At 36.0% G+C, this 26,588-nt stretch overlaps 1 protein-coding gene and 1 non-coding gene across 4 annotated transcripts in view; both read right to left on the reverse strand.

Moving 5' to 3' along the window:
- RANBP2 (RAN binding protein 2) overlaps positions 1-26,588 on the reverse strand; it is an 83,008-nt gene that overhangs the window by 53,276 nt on the left and 3,144 nt on the right. For all 3 annotated transcript variants that reach the window (XM_023251533.2, XM_045053971.1, XM_045053972.1), the window contains exons 2-4: positions 4,613-4,680; positions 3,101-3,212; positions 2,461-2,613 (exon numbers count right to left, since the gene is read on the reverse strand). In XM_023251533.2, the coding sequence (XP_023107301.2) occupies positions 2,461-2,613; positions 3,101-3,212; positions 4,613-4,680 (333 nt within the window). The remainder of the gene's footprint in view (positions 1-2,460; positions 2,614-3,100; positions 3,213-4,612; positions 4,681-26,588) is intronic.
- LOC111559967 lies at positions 14,313-14,449 on the reverse strand. Its single transcript, XR_002741427.1, has one exon. It is a non-coding gene; the product is annotated as a small nucleolar RNA SNORA42/SNORA80 family (small nucleolar RNA).

Raw genomic sequence — 26,588 nt, forward strand, 5'->3', positions numbered from 1 at the left:
TCAAAAATAAATGTTTAAAAAAAAAAAGTAAATGGTTAACCTGTGGAATATATCCACACACAAAATACTACTCAGCAATAATAAAAAGAACAAACTACTGATACACCCAACTTGGATGGATCTCAAGGGCATTACATTCAATGAAAAAAGGCTGACCTCATAAGATACTGCATGATTCCATTTATATAACATTTTGAATTACAAATTTATAAATATGGAGAACAGATAGTAACTGCCAGAGTTAAGGATGATGGGAAGGAGAGGGGTGGGTAGGACCATAAAAGGTGAAGCTTGAGGGAGATCTTTATGATGATGTAGCAGTTCTGTACTTTTAATTGCAGTAGTGGTTACACCAATCCTTACATGTGACAAAATGAAAAAGAACTATACACGCACATTGTACCAATGTCAAATTCCTGATTTTGATATTACACTATAGTTACATAACACATAACCAGTGCAGAAAGCTGGGTGAAGTATACATAAAACCTCTCCGTACAATCTTTGCAATTTTCCTGTTGAAAACAAATTATTTCAAAATAAATTCCATCAAAAATATGTATAATGGGGCGTGACGGAACTATTAAAAACAATATACAATTGACCCTTGAACAATACAAGTTTGAAATGCACAGGGGTCCACTTACATGTGAATTTATTTTCAAAAGTAACAGTACAGTACTATACGTATATTTTCTCTTCCTTATAATTTTCTTAAAATTTTCAATTTATTTCAATCGTAAGAATACAGTATGTAATACATATAGCATACAAAATATGTGTTAATTGACTGTTTATATTACCAGTAAGGCTTCCTTCCAGTCAACGGTAGACTGTTAATAAAGTTTTTAGGGAGTCAAAAGTTATATGCAGAGATGCCCAGCTGGCTCAGTCAACAGAATATGCAACTCTTAATCTCAGGGTTGTGAGTTTAAGTCCCATGTTGGGTGTAGAGATTACTTGAAAAAATAAAATCTTAGAAAAAAAAAGCTGTATGCAGATTTTCGACTGCATAAAGTGGGGGGGAATCATGGCCCCCAGCCCCCATATCGTTCAAGGGTTAACTACACACTTAAAATGTTTGCCTAACAAATTTGTAAAGACTTGCTCCAAAAGAGTTACTTAAGTAAACTACATTTACTCAGTAAAAAATAACAATTAGAATTGGTCAGTACATTAGCAAGAACTTCCTATTATTTTTAGTAATTATCTGTAACATACTGGAGAAACTACCTTTTTTCTTTTGCTTGAAAACCTCACTATCCCATAACATAACACAATCCTTTAAACTCACAACCCTGAGATCAAGAGTCACACGCTCTACCAACTGAGCTAGCAAGGTACCCCAATTCCTTCCATTTTTAGGTAATAGTTCTTAAAAAGCTTTAAAGTAGGGCGCCTGGGTGGCTTGGTCGGTTGAGCGTCTGGCTTCTGCTCAGGTCATGATCTCGCGGTCTGTGAGTTCGAGCCCTGCGTCGGGTTCTGTGCTGACAGCTCAGAGCCTGGAGCCTGCTTCAGATTCCGTGTCCCCCTCTCTCTCTGCCCCTCCTCCACTCATGCTCTGTCTCTCTCTGTCTCAGAAATAAACATTAAAAAAAAAAAAAGGCTTTAAAATAACACTAACCTGTCATTCTTTTCACCCAATAAAGCAAAATTTTTCTATCAGACCTCAATTTAAGTCTTAGCTCTGCCATGTAGCTACAAAACTGTAAAATCCCTAAAATATTAATCATTTCATAAGGGTAAATGAGATACCACTTGTAAAACATAATAGTATCTTAAAAAAACAGCGTATGATCAGAAAGGTTTTGAAGAAAAAAAAATTTGTTCTGCCATTTTTTACAGATATGACATATAACTCTGCATTAGTTTAAGGTGCACAATACAATGATTTGAGACATGTATATAGTGAAATGATTTCCACAGTAAGTTTAATTAATATCCATCACTTCACATGGTTATAAATTATTTTTTTCTTGTGATGAAAACTTTTAAGATCTACTTGCTCCCTTCACAGCTTTCACATATACAATATGGTGTGGTTAACACTAGTCACGATGTTATCCATCATATCCCTGGAACTTATTTTACACACAGAAGTTTGCACCTTTTGACCACCTTCATCTATTTTCCATCAACTCCTACACCTACTGGTTTAAGGTTTGCTACTGAAAAGTCACTTAAACTCCAAATATCAGAAATGGTTGTGACTTAAGTTTTCCCTGACTGCTTTATTTTTTTAAGTTTATTTATTTTGACAGAAAGTATGAGGGAGAGAGGAATAGAAAGAAAGGGAAAGAGAGAATCCCCAGCAGGCTCCACAATGTCAGCACAGAGCCTGACACAGGGCTTGAGATCATGACCTGAGCCCCAAATCAAGAGTCAGACGCTTAACCAAATGAGCCACCCAGGCACGTCCCCAACTGCTTTTATTATGATTTGTTTTATTCAGTTTTTTACCTTTAGTTTATAAATTGCAGGACTTCCTGGGAAAAGTTTAGCTGCTCTTTCAACCCAATATTTTGCTCTTCCATCAGTAACATCATTTTTACAAAGCAATTCTGCAATCTTCAACACAAGATCTTTTTGTGTTGGGTTTAATTCCACTGAACGCTGATATCAGAAAAGAAATAATAAAATTAGTACGATTCCTAAGGTACCTACACTCACCTATAAAAGCTAAAAAGTTATTATTGTCCACACTAAAAACTTTTCTAAATGACAATGTGTTACTTAAAAATTGTTAAAATTAAAGTGCCTTGGAATTTTTTTGCAGATGAATTAAATAAAAATTATGTTTTTATTAGGTAAATATCAAAAAAAAAAAGAAAACCACTTACAAGAACAGCATTTCTGACCATGTTAGACTTAGAATTTATAGGTGTTAATCTTTTACAAGTGCTAACTTCTTAATGATTAAATTACAGTGTACATTGGGCCAAATAATTTAAAATCTGTTCTAATCTATATTGCTTAATAGTACTATGATACCAACGCTTATTTTCATGGCATCCATAAAATATATTTGAATTTATTATATAAACTACGCTGGGCATATGTGTGGTGGTGCAAACGCTATATTTTAATCTTAACAGTTTACCTTATAACATTCAACAGCCTTGTCTATATTTTCCTCAACTTCATAAAGAAGACCAAGAAATCTGTGAGCTTTGGGATCCCTTTCTTGCACATTAATATATGTAGATATATATCTGTATAAAAATAACAATGTAAAAATAAATAATCTTTAAATTTTCACATTCAGAACTCTATGTAAATACTAACCAAAGAGAACATCTTAAACCAAAGCAACCACTAAACTAATTGACATTGTTATTCTAATTATTGCCTACCACTATTTATTTACAGTAGAATATGCAGACAACTCAAAAGTATCCATAAGAATAAACACATACATACAAAAGTGACAATAAATTCATTCTACCATTAAATACTACATTTACCAAATGTTTTTTCTAATGCTACTCACACATAAGAAATGAATGCATAAATTGCTTTTTCTTCCTGATATTTTGGTAAAGCACTTAAAGGGTTTTACATAGGAAGCAGAAAACGATTATAGTAAATATTTTTAAAGTATCATAATGCAAAATACTAAGAGTAACAACTTCCCAAATAACAACCAAGAGAATGTATTTACCTTTTTTTTTTTTTTTTTTTTTTTTTTAAGTAATCTCTACACCCAATGTGGGGCTCGAACTCACGACCCAAAGATCAAGAGTTGCATGCTCTACTGAGTGAGCCAGCCAGGGTGCCCCAAGAATGTACTATTCACCTTCTAAATAAAAAAATAATATCTAACAGTACTGTTCCCATCTAAAATAGAACAGAGGAAAAATTACTAAGTAAACTAGTAAATGTAGGTAATTTCCATTTCTTACATCAAGTAACAGCTAAAAAGTTAAACATCTTCAAGGCTCAGTGAGTATTACCTAAGAGAAGTTAGACCAAAGACCAAATCTGAAGGAAAAAGTGTCACATTAATAAGGAACAGTATTGACAGCCCCAATGCTGTTAAATAAAGGTGTTATCATTTTCCTTACTTAATAGCATTTCCATCTTCCCATTAATGCTTTAACCTGCCTGCCTTCCCTTCTAATTTCCTGCCTTAAGCCACTCCCAATCTATCACCAACCTTCTTTGCCTTACAGATGAGACAAAGCTTCAGAGTGTTACCTACTGAGTCAATTAAAGATCTTTTATAGAAGCTATTCATTCTCCTGCCCAGAAATCACAGTTTAATTTTATATTCATTGGTAATTTTCAAACTGATTAAAGTAATAGGTATCTAACCAGAAAGAAATTAAAAATAAACATGGTTCTCTTTTATTCCTTAGAAGTGTTTTAAGCCTAATGATTTCTTGTCCTGAGTATAAACAAGCAGCAGGCATGCAGAAAATACTCATTCTAGGCTCAATCTCCATGGAATTGAGGCTAGTTCTTTATAACAGTCTGAAGTGATCGAATACTTTATTTCCAGGACATGGAAGAAGAACTGCTAAAACATCATATTTTCAGCCATTTCAAGTAAGAATACAAGGGGAAAAATTGATTTTAGAAAACTAAAGTATGTTTACAGTTTGGTACTTACTTTTTAGCAAGATCGTATTCTTTTACTTCATAGTACAACTTTGCAAAATAGAATCCCTTCATTGACTTCTAAAAAAAAAAATTAAGAGTTTTTACTTTTCATATTTTGAACTTAAAAATTTGTCCTAATGAGATTAATATTAATATATTTGATTTCTGTTCACCTAAAAGGTAGGAAAAAAACTGCCTGTAGAAATGCATATATATTGTAAAAGTCATGACTCCATGTTTTATAATTCTCATCATAAAACAAAAAATAAATTTAAAAAACAGCAAAACAAAAGACGATGTCAGAAATTAAGAATTTATTACCAGCAAGAAACCTGAAAACCATGTAGTGCCACTCTCTCACTTTAAAGATAACTAAACTGACAGAAACCTGTTTTCTTAAGGAAGGTGAGGTATACTAGAAACCTCTCTTCTCTGGTCATATGTAAACCTTTATGGGGAAAAATAAGCAGGTACTTCCATTCCAGTAAGGCACCGGGGACTCTCTGGTCCAGGTACTGTTATCTCTACAGATCACTATTTTACCCTCAAGGAATTAAAAAGGCAGAAATAAAAGTTGAATTCTTCCAGTAATAAGCCAAGTCCACATGCTGGCTCTTTTATTCCCAAGTTTAAAATGCTGGGACACACCAGATAATGTTGTACACACATGATAAAAGAGTACACAGCCATCAAACACCTAATGTTTCAAAACTATACAAGGACACAGGAAAAAAAAAATCAATATATTAAGTGAAGAAGTCTACTACAAGGCAGTATGTTTTCATTTATTCTTTTTATTCTAAAAAATGCAGATTTAGGATTTGTTCGCTATGCCTACTATTATTCACCAGGCACTGTTCCAGGCACTGGGGAACCAGTAGTACACAAAAACATCAGTCGTCACGAAGCCTGCATTTTAGGAGTGGTGACAAGCAAACTGTCATCCATATAGGAGCAAAACAGAGTGCTATTTTGTACTATTTCATCTATTATTTACAGTATGTCACATTTTAAACAAAGCTAAAATCAGTATTCATCTCACAAATCACAGAATCCTAACTAACATTGTGCCCATTTAGTTGTTTCTTCTTTCCTAGTTGGTAACGGTGCTGGGGCACAAATAGATTCTATAGATTTTATAGATAAAAAATTCTATAGAATTTATAGATTCTATAAAGTAAGAGAGAGACAGAATTGTCAGAAAAGGTCTCATCAAGGAGATATTTGATCAGATACCTGAAGTGATGTGGTTATCTAGGGCAGACTGGGCAGCACCTCAATTACAATAATTTAATCCCCACTGTTTACTATGTTTCAACTTTTCCTTTTCAATGAAACCTACAGAAAATACTCTTAAATCACATTCATCTTCTTAAATTACTCTTCTCATGACTTCAAAGATACCAGGCTCTCTAGTTTGATTTCTACCTTAGTAGCACTCCTTCTCAGGCTCTTCCTCACAGACTTCCCCTAGTCCTAAACCCTCTACCCTTTCAGGAGATCTCATCTGCAACATACACTGAATCTCACCTATGACCACCGATATGTTGACTATAAAATATAGACCTTTGGCTCTCATTTTTCCTGAGCTCTAAACTTATGTGCAAAATATAAAATATCATCACCAAAACCTGTCAGTTCTATGTTATCTCAATCTACTAGTTTTTTTCTTTTTTTTTTTTTTTTTAATTTGAGAGAGAAAGAGAGAACAAGGGGTGGGGGTTGGGGGGGAGAAGGACAGAAGGAGACAGAACTCCAAGCAGGCTCCACACTCAGCACAGAGCCTAACATGGGGCTCAATCCCACAACCCTGGGATCATGACCTGAGCCGAAATCAAGAGTCAGATGGTCAACCATCTAAGCCACCCACACGCCCCTCAATCCATCCATTTTTCTACAGCTCTGTTGCTATCACCGAAGTCTAAGCCTGCTATGATCTCTCTCTAGGACTTCTGAAAAAGTCCTAATTCGTTCCTGCTTCCTTGTATATATTTTTCCTCCCATCTAATTCATTCACCAAAGGGGTATAATTTCAAACATAAGACAATTCATGTTATGCCTTTGCTTAAAACTTAAAATCCTGCCATGGCTTCCAATTATACTTTGAAAATGCCCAAATCTCTCACCAAAGACTAGCATGATATGGCCCCTATCCAGCTCTTTACTTCAACTTTACTTCATCTGCCCTTTGCATACTATAGTTTAATTTTAGCCAATGACTAAAACCAGAATGCATCTCTCTAACGGGGGCAGCCCTGAGGAATGTTTTAAACAATCTGGCCAACAGCAGGCATTAATGTGATATGATTTCCATCCAGTGTTTTCAATGTCATAGAAATTCAATGAATGTATGTAAATGAAAAAGAAACTATAATTCCCTTAAAGTAGACCAATGCCTCATCATCTAAATAAACACACACATGAATGAACAAACAAGATTCTCACTATCCTAATTAAACCACAACTAAGGGGAAATAAGTTTCAGAGAATCACCTGGCCCTCCAAAAAAACAAAAACAAACAAAAAATCACTCTATTGGGCATGACTCCAGTCTGGCACAGTGAAACAACGAGAAGTGTAGGATAAGAGGGAGGCCACCTGTGCCACTCCCTCACCTCCCCTGTACACGTTGGGGAAGCAGGGCTGGGTCCAGTATATCTGTCAAAAACATAACACAGGTATCCTTAGCTGAGTAAAGACAGCAAACTCCAGTGAAGCAAAAGGGGGAAAAAAAGAAAAAAAATCTACATTTTCAGTAGGAATACAGACCCAGAAAGTGGGGTCTCTGAATCCTGATCTTTTTCAGTTTTGAGGAGATGTTGGAAAAGTTACCATACTAACTTTGGGCAACCAAACCCTCAGAAATCACACTGTTTGGTCCCTGATATCACTTCTTCCTATCTTCGTGAAGTAGAAGTCACCTATCACTGTATTGTTCACTCACTAAGAGAACTAGGTTTATTGAGATCTTCACCCAACACGAGCTGAGTTTAGACCTTAAGGAGACAAACTGATTTGACTCTGATGACAATGGGTTGTTTACATAATAATCTGCTCAGTACAAAGAGAAGCCACAGTTCAGACATCAACTGCCTGCATGAGCTTACCAGATGAGCAACTAAGACATATGAGGTTCTGACTAAACACTTACAGAATCCCATCTAGGCAGGACAACACAGCAGCACAGTTGTGGTTCAGACAATTCTGGACAGCACTCTCCCACTGTCTTCCCTGACTGAAGTACACCTTCTTCATTATTTCTCACAAAATCCTGTTTATTTCCTTCACTGAATTCATACAGGTCATAATTATTTTTGTTATTATGGGTGTCTATCCCTCAAAACTGTAAGGCTCCACTAAGGTAAGGCCCCTGTGACTTGTCCACCACCATGGAACCAAGAATATTAACTGGCAGGTGTCACATATTCATGATTTACTGAAATACACATAAATTTGTGTACCCCTGATTATTTCCTAATAAATTCCTAAAAACTAAATAACTAGTTCAAAGAATATAAATATTTGAACCGTTTGCTATACTGCCAATTTTCCCTAAAGTGTCTACCTATTTACTTCCCTACTCAGTATTTGAATGCCTAAGTCAGAGTGCATATTCTTCAAAATTAATTTTTCCCATTTCTTCAGTCATCACTAATATGGTAAGTAGAAGAGGTATGACTAAGTCAACCTGGTATTTCTCTGATTAAGAAGATCAGTTTCTAATATTCACACTGAAATATTTATAGTATCAGTTCGCTAACATACTTTAGCCATTCTCAACTTTGAAAGGACAGAGAAAAGATTATCTCACTAATTTTTAAAGAGTTCTTAAAACCCTTCATGGTTCTTAAACCATATTGACATTTGAGGGCTTTTTACAAAGCTTTTCCAGGTTGCCACCTTTAATTCAGTGTTTAATGTGTTTGTGAAATAAAGCTTCAACTTGTATGCAGTAAAAACTATCTTTGCTGTTCATTTTTTTCAAATTATATGGTAAAAAGATCTTTCTCATATGAGATTAATACTCATCTATATTTTCTTTCAGTTTCTCTAAAATTACTTTTAAGTCTAAAACTTAATTTGGTCAATAATACAGGCTAAAGCCCAATTTTTTTAAATAAGTTATTAAACCAAAAAAATTCATTAAGTAAGTGGCAACTGTTCAAGTAACATCTACTAAATGATCCATATGATCCCTATTTTCTCCACTGCTTTGGAATGTCACTTAGCAATGCCACAAAAGTCTTCTGTTATAGCACCTTAACTTAATAAAACCCCTTTCCCAGGACTCCTGGGTGACTCAGTCAGTTGAGCATCCAACTTCAGCTCAGGTCATGATCTCACATTTCATGAGTTCGAGCCCAATATTGGGCTCACTGTTGTGTCAGCACAGAGGCCGGTTCAGATCAGCTGTCTCCCAATCTCTCTGCCCCTTCCCTGCTTGAGCTCTCTCAAACTAATTAATTAATTAATTAAACATCGCTCACAAATGGGGGAGGGGCAGAGAGAGAGAGAATCCGAAAAAGGATCCAAGCTCTGAGCTGTTAGCACAGCACCCGATGTATGGCTCAAACTCACAAACTGCAAGATTATGACCTGAGCCAAAGTCGAATGCTTAACACCCAGGCGAGGCCCCCAAGCAGTTTTTTCAACTCATAAAAGTATATATACAAATTTTCTATTTGGATATCACACTCTTTCTTCTCTTAAGGAACCAATACTGCTAAATCATTTTCGTTTTTTCTTCTTAATGTTTATTTCAGGGGGGCGGGGAGGAGGGAAGAGAGAGAGAGAAAGAGAATTTGAGAGGGGGAGGGGGAGGGGCAGGGAGAAAAGGAGACAGAATCCAAAGTAGGCTCCACGCTGTCAGCTGTCAGCACAAAGACAGATGTGGGGCTTGAATCCACCCACCGTGAGATCATGATCTGAGTTGAAGTTGGACACTCAACCGACTGAGCCACTCAGGTGTCCCAAAATCATTTTCAAAGAGCCTAACAAAGTGAGGGAAGAAACAGGGCAATGACAGAACATGGATGTGGACAGTTATTAGGACAAAGAACATGAATGTGTTTTTCATGCTAAGGAAAAACTGCCAGTTGAGAATTTGAATGAAAAAGGAGAAATCAGGGCTCAGAAAGCTGAAAGGGATGAGAACAAAAAAAAAAAAAAAGGCATCAGGGAGGAATGTTGAGGAAATATACAGAGACTCATAAATATGGAAAACAAACTGAGGGTTACTGGAAGGGTTGTGGGGGGGATGGGCTAAGTAGGTAAGGGGAACTAAGGCATCTACTCCTGAAATCATTGTTGTACTATATGCTAACTAATTTGGATGTAAATTTTAAAAAATAAAAAATAAAATAAAAAAAAAAAAGAGGAAATATATGGATAACAGAATAATGAATAGGGCCTGGTGGTTCACTGCCAGTAGTCTCAGTTTACCAAAGAGGCAAGGTAGTTTGATGTATAAAACTTGTGAAGAATTTGAGGTGGACAGTGAAGTTCTAATACAGTGACTGAAAGGAAGAAGATAAGGTGGTGATCAAGGACAGGTAAATGGCCCAGAAATAAACACTCACATGTATACATAATCTCTAACAAGGTTGTCAACATCATTCAATGGAGAAAAGACAGTCTTCATTCAACAAATTGTGCTGGGAAAACTGGGCATCCACATGCAAAGGAGTAAAGCTGGACCATTATTTTATACCATGTGCAAAAATTAACTCAAAATGAATTAAAGACCTAAAACTAAGATTCAAAACTATAAAATTCCTGGAAGAAAACACAGGGGAAAAGCTGTATGACATATGATTGGGCAATGGATTTCTTGGAATTGACACCAAAAGCATGGGAAACAAAGTAAAAATAGACCAAAAGGACTACATCAAACTTAAAAATGTTTGTGCATCAAAGGACACAATTAACAGGATAAAAAGTCAACCTACAGAATGGGAGAAAATATTTGCAAACCATACAGTTGATAAAAGAATAATATGTAGGATAGATTTTAAAAACCCCCTACAACTCAGTAACACAAAATCAAATAACCCAACTAGAAAATGAGCAAAAGACTTTATACCAGACATTTCTCTAAAAATGATAATATGAATGGCCTAATTAATCATCAGGGAAATGGAAATCAAAGTCACCATGGGATAGTACTTCATAACCATTAGGATGACTACTATCCAAAAAGAAAAAAATGAAAATAACAACTGTTGATAATAATATGGAAAAGATGGAACCCATGTTCATTGTTAATGGAAATGCAAAACAGTGCAACCATTGTGGAAACAGTATGGTGATTCCTCATAAAACTAAAATAAAAACTACCATATGATTCAGCAATCCAACTTCTGGGTATATAACCAAAAGAACTGAAAGCAAGGTATTGAAAAAAATATCTGCAGGGGCAACTGGGTAGCTCACGGTTTGTGAGCTCAGGCCCTGCATCTAGTGAGCCCTGCTCCTAGCTCCACACTCTTTCCCTCTCTCTGCACCTCATGGGATTATCTCTCTCTCCTCTGCCCCTCACTCACTCACACTCTCTAAATAAATAAATGAATAAAGAAAAAAAAGAAAAAATACCTGCATACTCATATTCATAACAGCACTATGCATAACAGCCAAGGGTTAATATAAGCAACCTTTGTCCTTCAAGGGATGAATGAATAAATAAAATGTAGTATGCACAATACAAACAACAGAATGTTATTTAGCCTTAAAAAGGAAGGAAATTCTATCACAAGGTACATCATTGGTGAACCTTGATATTATACTAAGTAAACCAGTCAAAAAAACAAATACTGTATAAAATCACTTATATGAAGTAACCAAAGTAATAAATTCATAGAAACAAAGTCAAATGGTCTCCAAAGGCTAGGAGAAGGGAAAAATGGTGAGTTGTGCAATGGGTGGAAAGCTTCAGTTTTGCAAGATGGAAATATTCTGCAGCTCTGATGCGTAACAATGTGCACTAACACTAATAAACTGCACACTTAAAAATGGTTAAGATGTAAACTTTATGTGTTTTTTTTTTTTTTTTTACCATTTATAAGCCCTAGGGAAAGGGACAGGTAAATGGACTGTGGAATGCTGGAGACTCAGCTGAAGTTGGAAATCTCAGATTATTTACAGTGGCACCAATTTAGAAATGCAAAGATAAAACAAATTACTCAAAAGAGTTTCAGAAACAGTATTTTAGTTTTTATAACCCAAAAGCTAATAGGAAAAGATTAACCAGACAAAAGAATAACTATCCAAATCAATTATATCATCTTATATAGTCATATCACAATTGAAAAAAAGAAGGACAAATCCTTTAAAATTGACTCCAGACATCCAGTTTCCAGTCTGGTATATAAGAACTTAGAAGTAGCCACACTGCCCAAAACAACAAGTAAGAAGCTGAACTAAAAAAACCAAAAAACAAAAAACACAGCTCTTTTTAGATCTATAATAAAAGAAGTTAGGTCATTAACTACCTTCCAAAATCAGAGATAAATACAGAGAATCAAACCTCACCACAGCAGAAATCCCCACAGGAACCAAAATCAACCAATATCAAGGTAGGAAAACCTAAACTGTAATAGACAATTGTTGGAAACTCAGTGTGGGCAAGTTTGAGAGATAAAAACTCCATCACATTACTTAAGTTCTACCAACTACATCGTGTCCAGCTGTAAGGAAAAAAAAAAATGACAAGACATACTAAAAGGCAAAACAAACAAACAAAAAAGTTTAAAGATAGAGCAAGCATCAGAACCAGACTCAGATATGCAACAGATACTGGAATTATATCAGACTGAAAATTAAAGTAACTATGACTAATACACTAAAGATCCCAAAGGATAAAGTAAAACACATGAGCAATGTAAGCAGAGAGATAAAAATTCTATTTTTTTTTCAACGTTTTTTATTTATTTTGGGGACAGAGAGAGACAGAGCATGAACGGGGGAGGGGCAGAGAGAGAGGGAGACACAGAATCGGAAACAGGCTCCAGGCTCTGAGCCATCAGCCCAGAGCCTGACGCGGGGCTCGAACTCACGGACCGCGAGATCGTGACCTGGCTGAAGTCGGACGCTTAACCAACTGCGCCACCCAGGCGCCCCGAGAGATAAAAATTCTAAAGCACTAAAAAGAAATTCTAGAGAAGAAAAATAGAAATGAAGAAAGCCTTTGATGGCTGAAGTAAGAATCTCCAAGCTTGAGGATATCTCAAAAAAAAAAAAAAAAAAAAAATCTACAAAGTGAAAAGCAAAGAGAAGAAAAATAAGGAAAAATAAAATAATATCCAAGAATTATGGAACAACAAAAGGAAGAACATCCATAAAAGAGGACTACAATAAAAGAGAAGAGATGAAGGAATAGGAGAAATATCTGAAACAATAATTACTGAGAATTTCCTCCAATTTAATGTTACACAAAATCCCACAAATCCAGGAAGCTCAGATCCAGGATGCTCAAGGAACATCAAGCAGAATAAATGCCAATAATATTAATTCACCTACATATATCATATTCAAACAACTGAAAATAAAAGACAAATGACATATAAGCTAGAGAAAACAGACCTCACCTGTAACAGAAGGTAAGAAATTAACTTCTCAAAAATTACACAAGCAAGAAAAGAGGGGAATGAAATATTTAAAGTTGAGAGAAAAAAAACAACAAACCTAGAGTGCAGTACTCCATGAAATTATCCTTCGGTAAGAAATATTTTTTTTCTCACACAAACAAAACTGAAAGAGTTACCAGTAGAGTAAATCTTAAGTTCTCATCACAAGAAAAAAAATTTCTGTGGTGACAGATGCTAACTACACTTACTGTGGTGACCATTTCACAATATATATGAATACTGATTATGTTGTATGCCTGAAATTAATATATTTTATGTCATTTAAACCTCACTAAATACATAAATCGGTAAAAATACATGGTTAGAAAAAGATATACCAATCTAACACTAATCAAAAGCAAACAAGCAAGAGTAGCTACATTGATTTAAAAAAAAAAAAAAAAACACTTCAGAGCAAACAAAGTGATCTGGGATCAAGAGGAGCATTTTGATAAAGTGGTCAATTCTTCTCCTAGGAGACATAGAAGTTCTTAACGTGGTATGTATGCACTTACACACAGTACATGTAAGGTAAAAAGCAAAACACTATGTGTGTATATATATATATTAAAGATATATATATATAATATATATGGAATATATATGTATATATATTCCACATATATATATACAGAATATGTATACATATGGAAACTTCTATTTCCCTCTATCAACAATAGACCCAGCAGGCAGAAAATCAGTAAGGACATAATTGAACTAAACAGTATCATCTATCAACTGGACATAATTGACATCTATGGACTACTTCATCTAACAACAAAATATACATTCTTCTCAAGCTCACATCAAACATTCACCAAAATACACATTATGGGCCATGAAACACACCTGAACAAATTTAAAAGAACAGAAATCCTATAATGTATGATTTCAAACCACAATCGAGTAAAAGAAACATAGCTAAATAATTCCATATTTAGAAATTAAGCAACAAACTACTAAATTATCCATGGCTAGAAGATGTCTCAAGACAAATTTTTAAGTAGTCTGAACTAAAAAAAGAAACATACTTATCAAAATTTGTGGGATACAGCAAAAGCATTGTTTACAGAGAATTTTTTTTTTTCACACTGTACAGTCCCCTTCAGTGCTCACAGCCCACCAGTGAGGAGGCTGGGCAATGGTTCAGGGCTGCACGCTCCTCTGGCACGGGTACACTATGAAAGGCCCACAGAGAAGGGTCTGCCATCATTCCATCACCATGCACTAGAGAGAAATTTACAGCAACAAATACCCATATTAGAAAAAAATGTAAAAGCAATTATCTAAGCCTCCACCTTAGGAAACTATAAAAAGAACAAATTAAATCCAAAATAGGCAGAAAGAAAATAAAAATTAAAGAATAACATGAAACACAGTAAGAAACAGATAAAACCAACAAAACCAAGGGCTGATTCTTTGAAAATACCAATAAAATAAATAAACATACAGTCAGGGTAATTTAAGAAAAAAGACAAAGGATGGAAATCACTAATATCAGAAATAAAAAAAGGGATCACTACAGACCCCATGATTAAAAAGAGAATAAAGGGCACCTATGTGGTTCAGTTGGTTAAGGGTCAAACTTCAGCTCAGGTCATGATCTTGTGGTTCATGAGTTCAAGCCTTGCATCAGGCTCTCCACTGACCAGGCAGAGCCTGCTTGGGATTCTCCCTCTGCGCCTCTCCCACTTGCACTCGCACTCACACGTGCTCTCTCACTCAAAATACTTTAAAAGCAAAAAATATTTTTTAAAGATAACACTATTAATAATCCAATGCCCATAAATTTGGTAACCTACATGAAATGCATCAATTCCTTAAGACATAATCTGTCAAAACTCACACAAGAAATAGATCTATATCTATTAAATAAATAGAATAAATAATAACCTTCCAAAACAGAAAGCACCAAATTCATTAGTGAATTCTATCACACATTTAGTAAGAAAGAATTTCTGGGGAAAAAAAAAAAGAAGAAGAAAGAAATAAATTCTGGGGCACCTGAGTGGCTCAGTCAGTTAAGCATCCAACTTCGGCTCAAGTATGATCTTGCAGTTCGTGAATTCAAACCCCGTGCTGACAGCTCAGAGCCTGGAGCCTGCTTCAGATTGTGTATGTGTGTGTGTGTGTGTGTATGTGTGTGTGTGTGTGTGTATGTGTGTGTGTGTGTTTGTGTGTGTCTGCTCCTCCCCCGCTCATTCTCTCTCTCTCTCTCTCAAAAATAAATCAAACTTTAAAAAATAAAAAAATTAAAAAAAAATAAGACAGAAATTCTACCAATTCTCTACGATCTTTCAGAGGATAAAACAAATAACTTTTAACTCATCCTTTGAGACCAGTATTACCTTAATACCAAAACCAGACAAAAACATTACAACAAAACTACAGACCAGCATCATTCACAAACATAGCTGCAAAAATCCTCAAAAAAATTTTTTAAAAACCAGCAAATTAAATCCAACAATGTATAAAAAGATTAATACACCATGACCAAGTGGGATTTATTTCAGGTATGTAAGGCTGGTTCAGCTTTCAAAAATCAATTCATGTATAATGTAATCCATCACATTAACAAAAAGAAAGGAAAAAAATATCTTAATCATGTCAATACATGTAGCAAACCATTTGACAAAATTCAACACCCATTCATAAAAAAACAAACAAAAACATTCTCAAAACCAGAAACAGGGGCGTCTGGGTGGCGCAGTCGGTTAAGCGTCCGACTTCAGCCAGGTCACGATCTCGCGGTCCGTGAGTTCGAGCCCCGCGTCAGGCTCTGGGCTGATGGCTCAGAGCCTGGAGCCTGTTTCCCATTCTGTGTCTCCCTCTCTCTCTGCCCCTCCCCCGTTCATGCTCTGTCTCTCTCTGTCCCAAAAATAAATAAACGTTGAAAAAAAAAATTAAAAAAAAAACCAGAAACAGAGGCAAACTTCCTCAACTTAATAAAGAGTATCTACAAAAACTAACATCAAACTTTATTTATTTTTTTACTTTAAAATTTTCGTCAGGCACCTGGGTGACTCAATCAGTTAAGTGACCGAGTTCAGCTCAGGTCATGATTCTACTATGGTTCATGAGATCAAGCCTCACATCAAGCTGTCAACAGAGCCGGCTTCGGATCCTCTGTCCCCTTCTCTCTCTGCCCCTCCCCTGCCTGTGCACTTTCACGCTCTCTCTCTCTCTCTCTCTCAAAAATAAGCAAAACAAATTTAATTTTCATTAGTTAACATACAGTGCCATATTGGTTTCAATCTCTGATTGATTTACTTCGCTTAGCATATATTTTGGTTCCATCCACATCATTTTAAAGGCAAGATTTCATTCTTTGTGATGGCTGAATAATACTCCATTGTTTGTGTGTGTCTGTATATCTGTATGTATATATATGTATATATAGATATATATATAGATATATACATATAGATATACATAGATATATATATAGATACATATACATATAGATATACATACAGATATACATATAGATATACATATCTATATGTACATACATAGTATACATAGATATATAGATATATATACATAGATATGTATATATAGATATATACATATATATACATACAGATATACAGACACACATACACACATACACCAATTTTTTAAATGTTTTTTTAATCTTTATTTTTGAGAAAGAGCATTAACAGTGCAAGCAGAAGAGGAACAGAGACAGAGGGAGACACAGAATCTGAAGCAGGCTCTAGGCTCTGAGCTGTCGGCACAGAGTCCAACACAGGCCTCAAACTCACAAACTGCGAGATCATGACCTGCCCTATAGGAGTCAGATGCTTAACCAACTGAGCCACCCAAGCGCCATATACTGATCTTCTTTATCCTTTCATCAGTCAATAAACATTTGGGCTCTCTCCAAATTTGGCTATTGTTGACAATGCTGCTATAAACACTGGGGTGCATGGATCCCTTTAAAATTCGTATTTTTGTATCCTTTTGGTAAATACCTAATAGAGCAATTGCTGGATCATGGGATAGTTCTATTTTTTGTTTTTTGAAGAACCGCCATACTGTTCTCCTGAGAGGCTGCACCAGTTTGCAAAACAACTAACATCATACTTAATGGTAAGGAAGTCAAAGTTTTCTAAGATCAGGAACAAGGAAAGGATGCCCCTGCTCACCACTCCTTTATATCATCATACTGGTAGTCCTAGCTGATACAGTAAGAAAAGAAAAGAAAAGAAAAGAAAAGAAAAGAAAAGAAAAGAAAAGAAAAGAAAAGAAAAGAAAAGAGAAAAGAAAAGAAAAGATACACAAGTTGGTAAGGAAGAAATAAAACTACTGTATCTTTGTAGACAACATGACTGTCCACGTAGAAAATCCAGAAGAACTGATTAAAAAAATCCTGGAAATAATAAGCAAGTTCGAAGGATACAACAGTAATATAAAAAAGGCAATCGCTTCCCTATATACCAGCAATGAACAAGCAGAATTTGAAGATTTATATTAGCACCCCCAAAAATGAAATACAGTTCATCCTTGAACAACGCAGGAGTTGGGGTGCCAACCTTCTGTTCAGTTGAAAATCCACATATAACTTTTGACTCCCCCAAAATTTTACTAATAACCCACTACTGACTAAAACCCTTACCAATAACATAAACAGGAGATTAATACATATTTTGCATGTGACATCATATGTCGTATTCTTATAATAAAACCAAAGAACAAACATTAAGAAAATCATAAAGAAAAAAAAGAAAACCATAGAAGAAAATACATTTATAATACTATACCTCATTTATTAAAAAAAATTCACATATAAATGGACACGTGCAGTTCAAACCATGTTGTTCATTGATCAACTGTAGTTATATATCTAACAGAACAGGTGTAAGATCTACTAAGAGTAACTACAAAACTCTGATGAATGAAATCAAAGAACTAAATAAATGGAGATGTCCCATGTTCACGGGAAGATTTGATCTTGACAAGATGTCAGTTTTTCCCAACTTCATTATAGATTCAAATCAATCCCAATCAAAATCCCAGTGAGTTATTTTGTGGATATCAACAAAGTGATCCTAAAGTTTATATACAGAGGCAGAAAACCCAGAGTAGCCAACACAACACTGAAGAAGAAAAAAGCTGGAAGAACAGACACTACCTGACTTCAATACTTACATAAAGCTAGAGTAATCAAGACAATGTGGTATTAGGTGATCCCTTCTCAAGTACTGACAAGATGGCAGAAGTGGAGCAAAAGACCACCTTCTACAAATTCACCTACCGTGGCATGGACCTCAACCAGCTACTGGATATGTCCAAAAGCAGTTGATGCAGCTGTACAGCACCTAGCAGCAGTGGAGGCTGAATTGGGGTTTGCGGGGGAACAGCACTCACCGGTGACACAGAGTCAACTGAGGTCTGACAAAGGAGCAAATGAAATATAATGGAGAAAATAAAGGGTTTGTGAACAACTGACATCCACATGCAAAAAACAAAAACAAAAACATCTAGACACAGACCTTATACCCTTCACAAAATTTAACTCAAAATGGATCACAAACCTAATAGAAACATAAAACTATAAAACTTCTAGAAGATAACACGAGAAAATCTAAATTGGCCCCAGGTTTGGTGATGACTTTTTAAGACACAACACCAAAGGCACATTCCATGAAAGAATGGATATGCTGTACTTCATCAAAATTAAAAATTTTGTTCTGGAAAAAAAAGTTTTGTTCTGCAAAATACACCGTCAAGAGAATAAAGACAGGTCACAACTGGGAGGAAATACTTGTAAAAGAAACATTTGAGAAAAGACTATTATCCAATATACAATACTAACAACTGACAATAAGAAAACAAGCCAATTTTGGGAATGCAAGCTGGTGCAGCCACTCTGGAAAATAGTATGGAAGTTCCTCAAAAAACTAAAAATAGAACTACCCTTCCACCCAGCAACTGCACTACGTATCAGAATAGCCAATATCCAGAACACTTACAAACCAAATGCTGGCAAGACTGAGATGCTACAGGAACTCTCATTTATTTCTGGTAGAAATACAAAATGGTACAGACACTGTGGACATTTTGGCAGTTTTTTATAAAATTAAACATATACGTATATATGATCCAGCAATGATGCTCCTTTGTATTTACTCAGAAGAGTTGAGAACTTAAGTGCACCCAAAAACCTGTACAGATGTTTATAGCCAAATCTTCAAAGCAACCAAAATGTTCTTCAGTAGATGAATAGGTAAATAAACTGTGATACATGTAGACAACAGAATATTATTCAGCACTTTAAAACAAATCAACTTTTAAGGTACCTGGGTGGCTCAGTCAAGTTGAGCGTCTGACTCTTGATTTTGGCTTAGGTCATGACCCCAGGGTCGTGGGAACAAACCCACACTGGGCTCCAGATTGAGTGTGGAGCCTGCTTGAGATTCTCTCTCTTACTCTATCCCCCTCCCAGTCTCTTCCTGGCTCACAAACGTGCTGTCGCCAGTAAAATTTTTAAGAATCTTTAAAATAAACGAGTTATCAAGTCATGAAGAGATATAGAGACTTTGGTGTGCACTGCTGAATGGAAAGAGCCAATCTGAAAAGGCTACATACTGTAGGATTCCAACCATATGACATTCTGGAAAAAGCAAAATTATAGAGACACTAAAAAGACAGTGGTTGCCAGGGAGGAGGGGGAAAGATGGATGAACAGGTAGAGCACAAAGGATTTTAGGGAAATAAAACTACTCTGCGTGACACAATAATGGTGGATACATATCATTATACATTTGTCAAAACCCACGGATTGTACACCTTGAGTGAACCCTAAGGTAATCTATGGACTTTGGGTTATAATGAGGTGTCACAGTAGGATCGATTGTAACAAGTACACCCCTCTGCAGGGAATGCTGATAATGAGAGAGGCCAAGCATGTGTGGAGAAAGGGAGTATGTGGAAAATATCTGTACCTTCTGCACAATATTGCTGTGAACATAACTGCCCTAAAACTGTACAAAAAATTAAAAATTTTTAACTTTAATTCTCAACAAAATACTCTCATCAAAATGAATCCAAAACACATTAAAAGTATTACACACCCAATATATGGCCAACTGAGGTTTATCCCAGAAATGCAAGGAAGGTTCAATATTAGAAAATCAATCAAGAATACATCATTTTGGGGCACCTGGGTGGTTCAGTTGGTTGAGTGACTCTGGACTTTGGCTCAGGTCATGATCCCAGGGTCATGGGACTGAGCCCCACGTCAGGTTCTATGTGGAGCCTGAAGATTCTCCACCACCCCCCACTTTGGATTCTGTGTCTGCCCCTCCCCCCACTGTGCTCTGTCTATATCTCTCAAAAACAAACATTAAAAAAATTTTTTTTAATAAAGTGAAATGGCAACATACAGAATGGGAGAAAGTATTTGGAAATTATATCCAATATATAATTTCTGCAACTCAACAAGAAAACAAATATTCAATTAAAAGCCCAAGACAAAGAACCTGACAACACATTTCTCTATAAAGAAAATATACAAATGGTCAGTAAGCCAGAAAAAGATGCTCAACATTATTAGTAATCAGGAAAATTCAAATCAAAACCACAATGAAAAACCACATCTATCAGTATGGCTAAAATTTTAAAAAAAAGATAAAAAAAAGAAAATTACAAGTCTTGTCAAGGATGTGGAGAAACTGGAACCCTCTTACAGGCTGGTGGGGATGTAAAACGGTGCAGCCACTATGGGAAAAAGTTTGGGATTCATCAAAAGTTAAACAGATTATGACCAGCAATTCTATTCCAGGAAATATACCCAAAAGAACTGAAAACAAGGTCACAAATAGATATTCATACACCCATGTACACAGCAGCATTACTGCAAAATTCAAAAGGTAGAAACAACCCAAGTGTAAAACAATCTAGATATGAAAAGACAAATACTGTAAGCTCCCACTTACATGAAATATCAAATACAGGCAAATTCATAAAGAAAGATTTGCGGAGGGGCGCATGGGTGGCTTAGTTGGCTGGGCATCTGACTTCAACTCAGGTCATGATCTCACGGTTTGTAGGTTCAAGCCCCGCATTGGGCTCTGTGCTGACAGCTCAGAGCCTGGAGCCTGCTTCAGATTCTGTGTCTCCTCTCTCTGCCCCTCCCCAACTTGTGCTGTCTCTCAAAAATAAATAAATGTAAAAAAAAATTGTTTTTAAAGAAAGATTAGTGGTAATCAGAGGGTAAGAGGAGAAACCTGACTAGTTACTGCTTAATTGTCACTAAGTTTCTACACAAATTTTTTTTTACCAAGTTTCTACCTGAAGTGATAAGAAGTTTCTAGAAATAGTGGTAGTAGTTGAACATTATGAATAGAACTAATACAACTGAACTGTACATTTAAAAGTGATTAAAATGAAGGAGCATCTGGGTGGCTCAGTTGGTTAAGTGTCCAACTTCAGCTCAGGTCATGATCTCACACTTCATGAGTTGGAGCCCCATGTTGTGCTCTGTGCTGACATCTCAGAGCCTGGATCCTGCTTCGGATTCCATGTCTCCTTCTCTCTGTCCCTTCCCCACTTGCACTGTCTCTCTCTGTCTCTCAAAAAATGAATAAATGTTAAAAAAAATAAAATTTTTTAAAAAGTGGTTAAAATGAAGGCTGGGAAGATGGTGTGGTGGTGAAAGAGGACCCTAACTAAGCCTGCCTCATCCCACAGATAAAACTAGAGAACACGCACATCAGTGTAAATAACCCACAAAATGATCCAAAGACTAGCAGAACAAATTCCACAACTAAAGGTTGAGAAGAGGCCACATGGAATAAGGTAGAAAGGTGAGGAGACCTGGTTTAGGAGCAAAACAGACCATGGCCATCCACGGCTTGCAGGGAGTCAGTAGTGTAGTGAAGGGAAATAGTTTATCACACCAGGGAGCCCTCATGGGGCAGATGAATTGCCATAATAGCTGGCTCTGAAAGAGGGGCCAAGGAATTTAAAAATCAAGATCTAGCTCTGAGAACCTGGTAAGCATTAGGAAGGGGAGTCCCCACCCTTAAAGTACCACAGCATACAGAGATACAGCATAGAAGCAGCAGTTTGAAAATCATCTGGGGCATATAGGTGAATGAGTTATTTATTCATCTCAGGGCATCCAAATTGGTAATGAAAAAATAAAACTTCCACTACTTGCAGATGACATGATACTAAACATAGACTCTACCAAAAAACTACTAGAACTGATAAATAAATTCAGTAAAGCCAATATGCAGAAACCTGTATGAAGCAGCAAACAAAAATTAAGAAAACAATCCCATTTACAACTGCACCAAAAACAACAAAATATCTATGAATAAATTTATCCAAAGAGGTGAATACTATAAAACAATGATGAAAGAAACTGAAAATAACACACTCAAAAAATGGAAAGACATTCCACACTCATGGATTGGAAGAACAAATATTAAAATGTCTACTGACCCACAGCAATCTACATATTCAATGCAATCTCTTTCAAAATAGCAACAGCTATTTCCACAACAGCTCTAGCTCTATTTCCACAGAGCTAGAACAATCCTAAAATTTGTATGCTACCACATAAGATCCCAAGCAGCCAAAACAATTCTTGGAAAAGACAAAAAAATTGGATGTATCACAATTCTGGAGTTAAGTTATACTACAAATCTGCAGTAATCAAAACAGTATGGTACTGGCACAAAAACAACACACAGAAGAATAGAATAAAAAACCCAAAAACAAACCCATAATTATTTGGTCAATCTCCAACAAAGGAGGAAAGAATAATGTAATGAGAAAGTCTCTTCTACAAATTGTGTTGGGAAAACTAAACAGCTACATGCAAAAGAAAGAAACTGGACCACTTTTTTATACCAAACACACACACACACAACCTCAAAATGGATCAAGGACCTAAATGTGAGTCCTGAAACCATAAAAATCCTAGGAGAGCGCGCAGGAAGTAACTTCTCTGACATTGGCAATAGAAACCTTTTCCTGAACAGGTCTCCTGAGACAATGGAAATACAAGAAAAAATACACTACTGGGACGACATCAAAATAAAAAGCTCCACAGTGAAGGAAACAATCAACAGACTAAAAGGCAACTACTGAACAGGAGAAGATATTTGCAAATGACATATCCAAAATATAAGAATTTATACAACTCAACACCCAAAAAACGAATAATCCAATTTAAAAATGGACAGAAGACAATGTAGTAACATTTCTCCAAAGATGCCATACAAGATGGTCAACAGACACATGAAAAGATGTCCAATATCACTCATCATCCAGGAAATGCAACTCAAAACTACAATGAGATATCATCTCACCCCTGTCAGAATGGCATAGGCGCACGCGTGCACGCACACATACACACACACACACACACACAAAAGTTGACAAGGATGTGGAGAGAAAGGAGCCCTCTTACAAAGCTGGTGGGAATGCAATTGTGAAGCCAATCTGGAAAACAGCATGGAGGTTCCTCAAGAAGTTAAAATAGAGCCACCATATGATCCAGTAATAGCAACTATTGGCTATTTACCCAAAAAATACAAAAACACTAATTCAAAGGGATACATGCACCCCTATGTTTATCGCAGCATTATTTACAAGAGTTAAGTTATGGAAGTAGCCCAAATGTCTATCAATAGTTAAATGGATAAAGATGTGGGTGTGTGTGTGGAGTAACAATGGATTATTACTCAACCATAAAATAAAATGAAATCTTGCCATTCTCAACGACATGGATGGAGCTAGAGTATATTATGCTAAGTGAAGTAAGTCAGTCAGAGTAAGACAAATTACCCTATGATTTCACTCACATTTGGATTTAAAAAACAAAACAAGCAAAGGAAAAAAAGAGACAAATCAAGAAACAGACTTTTAACTATAGAGAACAAACTGATGGTTACCAGAGAAGTGAGAGGCAATGAAATAGCTAATATGGATTAAAAACTTAAACTTATCATGATAAGCACAGAATAATGTATAAAATTGTTGAATCAATGGGGCGCCTGGGTGGCTCAGTCAGTTAAGCGTCCGACTTCAGCTCAGGTCACGATCTCGCGGTCCGTGAGTTCGAGCCCCGCATCGGGCTCTGGGCTGATGGCTCAGAGCCTGGAGCCTGCTTCTGATTCTGTGTCACCCTCTCTCTCTGCCCCTCCCCCGTTCATGCTCTGTCTCTCTCTGTCTCAAAAATAAATAAACGTTAAAAAAAATTTTTTTAAATAAATAAATAAATAAATAAATAAATAAATAAATAAATAAAATTGTTGAATCACTATATTGTATACCTGAAACTAATATAACACTCTACGGTAACAATAAATTAAAATAAAACTTTTTTAAAAAGGCATTAAAATGGCAAATATTGTTATATATATTTTACGACAATGTAAAATATCAATAACATAACATACCAAAATTCATCACACTATATACTTTAATAAACGAGTGGACTATATGGTATGGGAATTGTATCTCAATAAAGCTGTATAAAATATTTTATTTTATATCAAAATAGTGACATATACTCAGAAAACTATTCCATGACCTTAGTATGACAGTATTGTGTGTACATCCTTAACAGGATATATTTTAAAAGAACTGCAATCTTAAACTTCATTCAGTATTAACAAATACCTGAGAAAAACAAGTCAAGGACTGTAGTTCATCATAAATATTTTTGAAAGCAAAGAATGAATATAGCAGAACTGGGTACACAAGGCCTCTATCCCCCTCCCCAAATTCATAAATTTAAGATAAGAAGTAGTTTATGACAACTTTCTTCCCCTTTTAAAAAATGAAGATTCCCACAAGTTAAATGTCAACATATAATAGAAAAACCAACTCCACTATTTTGCTTCCAAATATCTCATTAAAGAAGACAACCTTAAGATAACTGAACAGCAATTATTAAAGAATAATGTATAGAACAAACGGCACCTGGGAGGCTCAGTCGGTTAAGCGTCCGACTTCAGCTCAGGTCATGATCTCATGGTTCATGGGTTCAAGCCCCACATCAGGCTCTGTGCTGACAGCTCAGAGCCTGGAGCCTGCTTCGGATGCTTTGTCTCCCTCTCTCTCTGTCCCTCCCCCACTCACTCTCTCTCTCTCTCAAAAATAAATAAACATTAAAAAAATTTTTTAAAGAATAATCTATAGAACCATAAAATTGGGGGAAACATGATAATCTTCTGTCCCCATTCTGTTCATTTTATAAAGGAACTAAAGCCTTAAGGAAGTTAAGTGCCTTGTTTAAGGATACATAGATAGGAAGAACAGAGCCAACATTATCCATAATTCAGTCAGTCCATGATTCAGGACATCCATGAATCAGTCGCTACTTCTCTTCATGACATTTTATGCCACTGTAAGCAAATATTTGAATTCATCTAACCTCCTAACTATCAGAACAGATGTAGGGCTGAAAATAAAAACACTGAGACCTGGAGAGATGCCACATTACCCTCATCTTGCACAGCCAACTGACTCCCCACTCCTAGGTCCCCAACACCTCCTGGAAAGAGCTTAAGCAAATGGATTTGTTCTCAGTACAAACTAATGGGCTCCAAACTTACGGAGTCCTCTGAAAAGTATGAGGGCAGGGGTTATAGAGGCAGATATGCAAAGTCAAGATACTGAAATGATGTGTTCCCCAAACCCCTTCCTATGGAAGATAAGGTTAAACACAGAACAAACGTAAGACTTAAGTAAAAGAAAAAAATATGGAGGATCAAACCAGAACCAACTTTCAGTTAACAAAAACATAGATAAGGGGGTAGAAATCGGGGCAGAAATCCTCAAATAACACAATGTCTCAGAACTGAAGGAAATACGTTTTCCAACTGAAAGGAAACTTCCAGGGGCGCCTGGGTGGCTCAGTCAGTTAAGTGTCCAGCTTAGGTCATGATCTTACTGTTTGTGGGTTCGAGCCCCACGATGGCTTCTGTGCTGACAGAACTGAGCCTGAAGCCTACTTTGGATTCTGTGTCTCCCTCTCTCTACCCCTCCCTCACTCACGGTCTGTCTCTCTCTCTCTCTCTCTCTCTCTCTCTCTCTCTCTCTCTCTGTCTCAAAAATAAACATTTTTTAAAAAATGTTTTAAAAGAAAGGAAACTTCCAGAAAACCTACAAGATATCAATAACAAGAATCACATCACATTTCTAACAATACAAATGATCAGAAAATGAAGCAATACTTTTAGAATCCGACAAACAAAACTATAAATTAGATAAAAGACTTCTTCAGCATACAATGTTAAAAAAAAAAAAAAAATTCCCAACCATTCCTTCTCAAAGCAAACATGATTGTGCTACACCAAAATAGAGGAAGTCAAGAGGACATGAGTTACAAGAAACCAA

This window comes from Felis catus, chromosome A3 (assembly GCF_018350175.1).
Source record: "Felis catus isolate Fca126 chromosome A3, F.catus_Fca126_mat1.0, whole genome shotgun sequence".
Lineage (NCBI taxonomy): Eukaryota > Metazoa > Chordata > Mammalia > Carnivora > Felidae > Felis > Felis catus.